At 41.4% G+C, this 10,000-nt stretch overlaps 2 protein-coding genes across 4 annotated transcripts in view; one reads left to right on the top strand and one right to left on the bottom strand.

The window, feature by feature from the left end:
• The window catches only part of coro2ab (coronin 2Ab), a 7,763-nt gene extending 3,274 nt beyond the window's left edge, over nucleotides 1-4,489 (top strand). The window contains exons 10-11 of the mRNA XM_053642863.1: nucleotides 3,909-4,171; nucleotides 4,262-4,489. Of these exons, the coding sequence (XP_053498838.1) occupies nucleotides 3,909-4,171; nucleotides 4,262-4,396 (398 nt within the window). The 3' untranslated portion in view covers nucleotides 4,397-4,489. The remainder of the gene's footprint in view (nucleotides 1-3,908; nucleotides 4,172-4,261) is intronic.
• A 1,559-nt stretch (nucleotides 4,490-6,048) lies between these two features.
• Nucleotides 6,049-10,000, bottom strand: part of zgc:158659 (uncharacterized protein LOC791141 homolog) — a 13,779-nt gene continuing 9,827 nt past the window's right edge. For all 3 annotated transcript variants that reach the window (XM_053642859.1, XM_053642858.1, XM_053642861.1), the window contains 4 exons: nucleotides 9,845-10,000; nucleotides 9,485-9,602; nucleotides 9,117-9,268; nucleotides 6,049-8,667 (listed from right to left, as the gene is read on the bottom strand). The exon at nucleotides 9,845-10,000 is cut by the window's right edge and continues 15 nt beyond it. In XM_053642859.1, coding sequence (XP_053498834.1) covers nucleotides 8,394-8,667; nucleotides 9,117-9,268; nucleotides 9,485-9,602; nucleotides 9,845-10,000 — 700 coding nt within the window. In that variant the 3' untranslated portion in view covers nucleotides 6,049-8,393. The remainder of the gene's footprint in view (nucleotides 8,668-9,116; nucleotides 9,269-9,484; nucleotides 9,603-9,844) is intronic.

The raw sequence follows: 10,000 nt of genomic DNA, 5'->3' as shown, positions 1-10,000 counted from the left end.
AGCATAACAGTATGGGAACGGGAATACCTACACCGTCATACCGAGGGTAAGTGCAAGGGGCACTGCAAGACACTCGAGCACGGGGTGGAATGAATATACAGGCTGTTATAACGAATGAATGTGTGTGGCGTAGACCATCCTGCAGCAGCACACACATCCTGCAAGGATACTCCTTTGGACAAAGCCTTCGAGGAGGCAACCGCCCTAGTGGAATGAGCTCTTATGCCCAGAGGCGTGGCGAGACCGCACACCTCATAAGCCATAGAGATTGCTTCCACTATCCAATTAGAGATGCGCTGCTTTGACACAGCATCACCTTTACTGTCGCCACCAAAGCAGACCAGCAGCTGCTCCAACTTACGCCACTGGCCGGAGCGGTGGACGTAAGTACAGAGAGCCCTTACTGGAAACAGCAGGTGCATCCTCTCTTGTTCCGGTGTGAGGAACGGAGGAGGGCAGAAAGCCTGCAACACCACAGGGTGGGCAGCTGATGTAGGCACTTTAGGAATATAATCCGGCCTAGGATACAGGAAGGCCTTGGCTAATCCAGGGGCAAACTCAAGGAAAGTTGAAGCTCTGAACTGGACCTGGTAACCCTTTTCTATGGTAGACAGAACCCATGGAGACACATTTGGCAGTAGTTTCCACGCTGCCAAATGGTCTTTCAGTGATGTTAGCTTTTCACATTTCATTGGAGGGAAAGCATCAGATTTCCATCACCCTGTGACAGCTCGCTGACCAGAGAAGGCTGAAAACGTGGGATGGCCTTGGCCAGGGCAGGCCCTACAGTAGCACTGGGGACTATCTGCCCTAACAACCTCATGTCCCCTGATACGTCCCTCTGTGGCCCATCAGGACCGTTTCTTCCTTGCCTGCTTTGCTTCTATGATCATTCTTAGATCAGGCCTCTTAGCAGGCTGTGGCTGTGGCTGCCCGATCCCCCTGGCTTTCTGCGGGGGGAGGCAGGCCACCACACTCGCCTTCTGCGCCTCCCTTGCACTAGTGCTGGCCCGGGCTCCACTCATGGAGTCCCGGGCGAACTCGACACGACAGGGAAGGAACTGGCTGAATGCCGCCGTTTGCTGTTTTGCCTCGCGAAACCTGTCGGCGATGGCATTAACTGCACCGCCAAACAGGCTGGAAGGTTTAACAGGGGTGTTCAGCAAGGAGACCTTATCTTTGTCCCCGATCCCTGAGAGGTTGAGCCATAGGTGCCTCTCTGCCACAACCAGGCTACCCATTGAACGGCCGATATGACGGGCCGTTTGTTTGGTCGCCCAGAGAGATAAATCTGTGGTGCGGTGCAGCTCTGCCACTGCTTCGGGCCCAATTTCCTCCCCAGTATTGAGCACACTCAGTAGGTCTACTTGGTAGGCCTGCAACACTGCCATTGTATGCAGTGACCCACAAGCAAGACCCGCTGCCGCATAGGCTTTGCCCACCAATGCCGAGGTGGCCTTACATGGCTTAGAAGGTAAAGTTGGCCAACCTAAATTACCTGCTGTTGATGGAGAGAGGTGGCTCGCAAGCGCCTCCTCCACCTTTGGCATCACTAAATAGCCGTGCTGCTCACTCCCCATGATGGCTGAGTAATCAGACGTCGCGGGGTTATAAACTCGGCTAGTGTATGGTTTTCTCCAGAAGCGTGATATCTCATCATGCACTTCTGGAAAAAAGGGGAGTTTTCTGCGGTGTGAGGGAGCTTTATATTTATCTTCACTGGAGAGGAAGCGCTCATCCAGCCTGCTACGAGCCACTTCCTCTTCCCCGGGCCAGTCTATATTCAACTTTTCAACTGCCCTAGTAATCACCTCAAGCAGCTCTTTATATGCTTGAGAGCTGCTGTCGGTTTTTGGTGCAATGGCACCCTCTACCGACTCCTTGGAGTCAGCGAGGGTGTTTTGGCTTTCCATAGGGGAAGGAGGAGTCGCAACGCGAGCTCCAAAGTCAGGCGGAGAGCCGGACCCAGAAGACAGAGCAAGAGATAGAGCAAAAGATAGAGCAGCGCTTGTCTCCGGCTCTTCTTCCAAATCCATACGAGAACACCACGACCTTAGCCTGGCTGCCTCGGCAGCGGGCAGCCCAGATCTGCGAGGCTCTGAAACCCAAGTCCCTTCAGACGAGAAGAAAACAAGTCGAGAGCAGCGCGGCCTAATCATGAAATGTTCACAATGCTGACAGTCAGACCTCTCAAGGGCTGCTGTCGCATGCTCTACACCCAAACACTTCACACAGAAAGCATGTCCGTCTCCTCCCGTGATGAAACAGGAGCAAGGCGTAACACACTTTCTGAATTCTTTCTCGCTCATTATTTCCCTCTCTTTTCTTTTTTTCTTCTTCTAAAAAAGGAATAGAAAAGTTTAGAGATTTTGAGAAAATATAGAGTAGAAATGAAGCGTTTTTTGTCACACAAACAACAGACATGCAGTCTGGCTGAAGATAATAAGGCTGGTGGCATGGTTCACAGGTGCCATATATATCTCATGCGACATGCTTAATTGCCACGTCACCTGATCATGGCAGGCCTATATGTAGAGGCATGATTTTACACAAGCTTCAGATACCGGTCACGCACGCAAGGGCGCTTCCCATACTGTTATGCTAAATGTAACATCAAAGTTCCCTTTAAAAGGGAACACTGACTTCTTAACACGAGCAGAGTAGAGCAGGATTCCTCAAGCAGAGAATAGTGTACCTTCAGAGTGCTAATGGGTGTTAATGACAGGCAGGTGAGGGTATTACTCACCACACTGACCTCTGCTGGTGAGATGCTGTACTGCAAGCTGTGATTCTGGAGCCGTACAAACTGATATTATTTTTTCATATCACGCTACTACTATAACCTTTGATCACCATTTTCAAAATAATTTATGTACCTGCGATTCTGCTATCAAAGTTATCTGCTATCTCAGAAGCACAAATATGATGCATATCTAAACAGCCTCAATGTCAAATAAACTGTAGTGATGATTTCAGTTTATTGACTATATCGTATAAATAAATCAGTTCACCGTTCTGCCAGAGTTCACAGAGGAAAAGATGGAATTAGTTTCCACATGACGTCTACCTGGAGAACATGTTAGCATCCTGGAGAACATGTTAGCATACTGGAGAACATGTTAGCATACTGGAGAAAATGTTAGCATACTGGAGAAGATGTTAGCATCCTGGAGAACATGGTAGCATCCCGGAATCTCAGATCAGTTGTTGTTCAGTCTCACTAATCAGATTTGAAAATATCTTCAATATTGTCAAATGCGTCTAGTTTTTCGTATTATAAGATTACAATAAACCAAATATAAGGTCATTAAACCTATTTGTAGACATTATTTACTCTTTACAAGCTTTAGTTTTCTTATTCTACTGGCAGATAATTAAATGCTTAAAATCAGCAGAATTACCTGACAATAGAACATGACAAATGGCTTAAAATAGGCTTAATAATCATATTTTGTTTATTGTAATCTTATAATAGGAAATACTCAATAAATTTAACTACATTAAAGATATTTCCACTTGTAGTCAGTTTGCAAACATGTGAAACCATCTTATTTACACACAACTACCTAGGGTTAGAGTTAGGGTTAACACAAAACCCTTTCAGGACATTTAAAGACTGGATTCTGTGAATGTTTTTTGAGCTTGGTATCTATACGTCACCCCGAAATGTTCACTGTGACACAGAAGTTCAGCACACCAATCAGATTTCAGCCTTCAACATTGTCAAAGTTGGGCCAGAAAAGGATGTATCCTGTGGGCGAAGCCTCTGAAACCGGGAGTAGTCCTTCTTTAACTGTTATAATGTGGATGTTAAGGAAGTGAAACATATTTCTATAAACAAACTGTTTGACTTAAAATATAGCGCCACCTAGCTGCTGGTAAATGTAATTAAAACATTCTGATTCTAGGCCCGGTGCTGGTGTCTCTGAGGCCTGTGACCAAAGTGCAGAACCCGTACCCAGCTCCAGAGCAGGACGCTGAGCTCCAGCGCTCGGCCTGCAGCCTGGACTGCGGAGCAGAGAAACTGGCCAATCAGAAAGCAGGTTATGAGATAGGTGACCTATCAGAATGGCAGGATGATGAGACTCAGTGGAACAGCTGGAGAGACTCACACTGTGGGGTTCGGTGGTGCGACTCAGCGGCGTGCACACCACCGGCCGCAGAGAAAGAGGTACAGTTATCAAGATTGATTTGAATTTGATCTCAGTACTGACCTGAGAGAGCTCAGTGTGAGTGTCTGTACATTTGCTGTGTGTTTCAGCTGCTGAATGTGTTTTATAAGCAGCAGGAAGAGATCAGATCCCTTAGGCAGCAGCTCCATCAGAGAGACAGCAGGATTCAGCAGCTGGAGCTCGAGATCAAGAACATACGCAATCAGCTGAGAGCCACGTTCTGATCCCGGCCAATTAAAACACACAGAGAACCGATGTACCGGAGAACCAGAGACTGACTCACTGAACAGAGAACCATGTGACAATGTGATTCACTGACAGAGTCAAAAAGAACTGAGGAACAAGAAGAGTACAGATCAGCAGAGTTTTCCTGACCACTCGGAAGCCATCTTGGTTATTTTTTCTCCTACAAGATAATTTCATGTCACAGTCAAATCGTTAGCATGTATGAGCTGTTTGCTAAACACATTTTTAATAAACTAACAGCTTAATTTACAACATTAGTATATTTGTCTATGATAGAAAATGTAAAAAAGACTTTTGACACAGTTGAGAAAAGTTTATTTCATAAAACATCACTATAAACATCATCAGGTGACAAACATGCATTGATTTGTCTGGACTAAAAAGTAGAAAATTTTATCAAAATTACAGTACAGTGATTTTCTGACTTCACAAATCCACTGATGCGTCTAATCTGGCATGACTCTAAACGAATGAATCTGATCTTAATGTATGGTATTGCTTTTAACGTTTTTGTTCATTACACACAAACGCAACACAAAGTTTGTGCAAAGTTGCTGCTCATGAATCCATCCTGAAAACCACAACTAATCGTGCAATTGACTGAAGTTTAACAATTTCTCCATGTTTGGTGGTCAGGTGACTGATGAACTACTGAAGACTCTGTGTGATTCCTCTAAATAACCCATTTTACTTTTTTTAAAAATTATTATTATTATTTTAAAATTTCTCCTGGAGCAAATCTGTAAACAAAATCATTCTGGTCAAACAGAAACAAATTGTCTTATTGTACATTGTTCAGGTCCTTGGTTCAAAAGATCTGTTGTACTTGTGAATTGAATTAAGTTTAATTGATAAAAGTATTACAGTATGAAAGTTGTTGGGGTTAAAATAAAAATAATAATAATTGGTGCCACCTGAGTGACAGGAAGTCAAAATATACAGCTAAATGAAAATCTTTTTCACTAAAAGTTTTCCAACAATTTTTTTTATTATTATTATTATCTTTGATTAAATTGGAGATGTCAAACATAAAATGTGGATTGAGCTGGAATTTTGGAAAAGCCTTTTGTGTAAAATTCCTGTATTTATTTTATTAATTGTATTGTTTTTTGGGGGTTTTTTTACGTTCTAAGCAAAAATTGGTTAAATGTCGTCCTGTTTGAACTATGAAGCTGGGAGTAGATACTGTTAATTCAAGTGATTATCACACCACAAATTTTACATATTGTTACAACAGTCAATAAAAGGTCAATAAATTAACAATTGAATGCAAGAACTTTTTTGAAATTTCTTGTTACCTTCCTTTAACAACTGCACATGAACCTACATTCAACATAAAAGCTAAAACATTGCACAAATAAACCCCCTAAACTAAACTCTAACTGATTGAAGAGTGGTCTGTAATGCTGTAGACGTGGAGACGGCACTCTGGTCAATACCCATTTATCTGTTAAAACTAAACACTCACTACAAACCAGTCAGTCATGCTACTTGGGTTGGGATGTTAGCTAACATTTACACCAAAATAATACTCAAAATATAAATACCAACACGTAATTTAACAATCTAATGTAACTTCTTATGATTATTTCAGCACCATTATTTAAAACATCATGAGCTCTAAAATGTGGTTAATTTTATTGACTTTGATTACTTTGATTTTTTTACCAGTAAAGTTCCGTTTTTCTTTTAAGAAATGTTACTTTGCACATTGATAAGTTCCTGATTTATGTGAAAGAATCTTAGTTATTAGTTGTCATTTAGAAAAATGCAAATTAAAGTTTATATCTAAGAAAAATGCTTGTTGATTCAACGGCAAAAATGACATAAGCTGGGTCACACTTTATATGAATTTTATATATTTTGTAGCTTGCACGTACGTCACAACATTTAAAATGCTGTTAATTGATGTAAATTTGTTGTGATATTTCCCCTCAGAGTTGTCTTTTATAAAGAAAACCTGAATTAGCTTCTTATAATATAATGAAGTAAGCTGGGTAGTGGGTGAAAATAGCAATGTTTAGATAGGAAAAGAAAAACGGAAGCTCACATTTAAGAAATGGATCAGTCCATCTCAAGTGGTCTAAAGCAGGTTGCTCGACTTTTTTTTTATATTTTCCTGATTTTTTTTTTTAATTTCCTGATGTATTGTCATTGTAAAACACAGCTCAGTTTATGACTCTATTCATTTGTAAAACACCCAACTTAGCAGTGTACATCCATTTTTGGATAAAATCTATTCATGCATACCAACTGTACACCATTACCAACATAATAGAACAGGTTGGTTCTTCAAATCTGGCCCTCGAGGTCCACTGTCCTGCAGAGTTTACCTCCAACCTCAAACTCACAATTTTTACAGCAGAATGCTACTATAGAGGACTTATTTCTGTGAAAATTTCAGGTTCGTATCTGGTCCCCCACCAGAGATATTCATCCCGAAAGTGAGGGGAATTTTTACAAAAAGTTTCTCACCCACATAATTTTTTTTTTAAATAAGAGAAGTCTCAAATCTGAAATGTTCTGCATGCATACTATATTTACCCAGGTACCCCCTAAAAAAATTAAGACTGAGACTCAAACCCTTCTCGTTATAAATTGAACCTAAATGTAGAACTGTGAGCGATCATGAGCTTTACGTTTGGACTTAATTTCTAAGTCTAAGGAAAAGAATGTGCAAAATGTTCTGCAAAATGATATTGAGGTTTCCGTAAACAGCTGTATAACCAAAATTTGTTGTGTGCCATGACAAAAAGATGGCCATCATAGTGGTGGTTTTGCAAAAACAATACATAGAGGTAATCACTCAAAACCAATTAGAAAAATTAAAAACAATCATGCAACCGACTTGGACTGACCCAATGATGACTGATTTATCAATAAGATTGATCGTAATACGTATTTTAGATCATTCTACACCTGAGTTATGATTTAATTGTTTAGTTGAGGCTTATCTTTTATAAAGTTGATTGTAGTGTACAGGTGTGAAAATGCTGATTTATGTCAAGTTGTTTGTTCGATACAATTAACGAATGATGTAAATTTATAAATTAGTTATTTAAAATGATAGAATATATTTGATTTTAAGTAGAAAATACATTTCAAAGCTTCCGTTTAAGAAAGACATATAATCGATAAATAAGTTTAACAAATTTTAGATTGATCAATGTGTTTGATTGTTAAGCGCATGTTGTGAGTTGTTCATAGGGTCAGATTGCTTTCACAGTGACGCTGGTTTTAAAGCTCATTAACACAAACATTAACATTGCATTTTTCCCTAAAAGTGTAATAAGTGTTTACTGAGGAAGACTGTCACATCCTCGTCATCGTGCTGCTCAAGCATATCAGGTTTTGTGGGGGTTTGTGTTGCATTATAGGACGTGCATTGAGGCAGATTTTGCCCTCCATTTTGGCACCAAAGCTTGGCCTTTGACCTTTGTGTAACCCTGAGGACGTGTAGTGCAGAGTAGGTGGTAGTTGATTGGAGAAGAGCTTCTTGCAGGTCATCATCAGCCAAAGGAAAATAAACTTCAAGTGTAAATTTCAGAACTTATCACTTATTACACACACACTCCATACATAGTGCAGGGATGTGTGTGTGTGTGTGAGTGTGTGTGTGTGTGAGTGTGTGTGTGTGTGTGTGTGTGTGTGCATACATAATAACTGTGCATATCCATTTTGCTGTAATACTGTAGTGACTTCATTGCCCCTACTTAGTGCAGTGCTCTAATAATATTAGTGCATGAAAGTAGTGCGTGTGTGTGTGTGTGTGTGTGTGTGTGTGTGTGTGTGTGCATATATAATAAATGTGCATCAAATGCTCCCACTATCATCTAAGTTTCCCAAGAGTCTTTGTGGTTACCTCATGTGTAGATGTTCTGAGATTCCTCACTGGTTCCTCATCAGTCCTACAGATCTCCAGAGCAGTCCTGAAAAGTGTGTGTGTGTGTGTGTGTGTGTGTGTGGGTGTGTGTGTCAGTGCTCATTGGGCATGTGCCGGATGGTGTGGAAGATCCAGTCCATCTTGGTGGTCCAGCCGCCATGGTGGGCGTCGTTCATCTGCTTGGTGAAGTACTCCAGCGCCTCCTGCTGGCTCTTCTCCAGAGCCAAGGTTTTCCTCAGGTAGGCGATGTCGTCAAAGCTCTGCAGCTCGGGCATTCCGCAGCCCAGCAACAACGAGAACAGGTTAATGAAGAGACCTGCGTGCTGACGGATCGCCAGGTACGCTTTGTAACACATCTCCTGAAACCTACACACACACACACACTTAGAGTGAAGGCCCACAATTTGATAAACCCGGTGGACTGAACTGAGGATGTCTCATAATGAACATTTTCTGATTAATTATTAAATTTGTGTTGCTAAGAAGTTGATCCTATGGTTACAGGGTCAGTTAGCCAATAGAACGCACACCTGACAGGTAGAGTGTGCAACTAGATAAGCTAGACAGGGAATAAAACACTTCGTGGTGTGCTGTTACAGAAAATTAATCCATAATGGGGTGGTGTAATGAGGCCTGACAGAGAGTTAATTATTTTCCTATAAGCACAAAGTCTAAACTCATCAGAAATCCAGCACTGACACTGGAGACTCCTTCCATGTTAAAAAAAGACATTTCTCCTTATAGAAAATCACCTGCACCATATCAACGATTTTTATAATCCGTTTAATATCAGTGGAGCTGTGATTTGTGTGTACCTCTCAAACTCCTTGGTCTTGGTACACTCCTGCACTCCTTTGCTGATGACGATGAGGAAATCCTGTGTGAGGACAAAGGGGACGCGCTCACGCTTATAACCAAACTTCTTCTTCTTATGGTCGAGAAAATGTCCAAAGTCTATATGGAACAACTACAGAGAGTGAGACAGAGAGAGTGAGACAGAGAGAGTGAGACATTATGGCAACAAAATTACTATTATTATTATTATTATTATTATTATTATTATTATTATTATTATTATTGTATCAGAGCACATTTACGTATTCGAGAAGTATCACACTGGCGTTTATTGCATATTATAGATATTGTGTGTGTGTGTGTGTGTGTGTGTGCATGTGCGTGTTACCTGTCCGTTCTCTTTGACCATGATGTTACTGTTGTGTCTGTCTCCAATGCCGAGGATAAAGGTAGCTACACAATAACCAGCACACGAACGAGTGAATAGATCAATCGCACTGTCATAACTGAGAGAGAGAGAGAAAGAGAGAGAGCAAGAGAGAGAGATGACGAAGAAAGAGTGGAAGACATACAGAGAAAGAGAAAAACAGAGAAAGCAAGAAAGAGACAGATACATTGAAAGAGATATAGAGTATAGAGAGAAAGAGAAAGAGAGAGAGAAGGAGTCAGTGATTTGATCAGATGCTCTAAGAGTGATGTGTTAAACTCCAGTAGCATGTGTGTGTGTGTGTGTGTGTGTGTGTCTCACGTCTCCCCCTTGTTCTTCTCTCTGATCCAGTGGTGCAGTGTGTTGCTGTTAAACTGCAGTGCCCCCTTCAGGCCTCCTTTACACTGAATCTGCATTATAGTGAAGGAGTTCCTCACCACTTCGATCAGACCCACACAGTCCCCGATAGAGAGACAC

This window comes from Ictalurus furcatus, chromosome 15, assembly GCF_023375685.1.
Source record: "Ictalurus furcatus strain D&B chromosome 15, Billie_1.0, whole genome shotgun sequence".
In the NCBI taxonomy this organism is placed as follows: Eukaryota; Metazoa; Chordata; class Actinopteri; order Siluriformes; family Ictaluridae; genus Ictalurus; species Ictalurus furcatus.
Note: the sequence above shows the minus strand (reverse complement) of the source record. Positions and strands in the feature narration are given on the sequence as shown.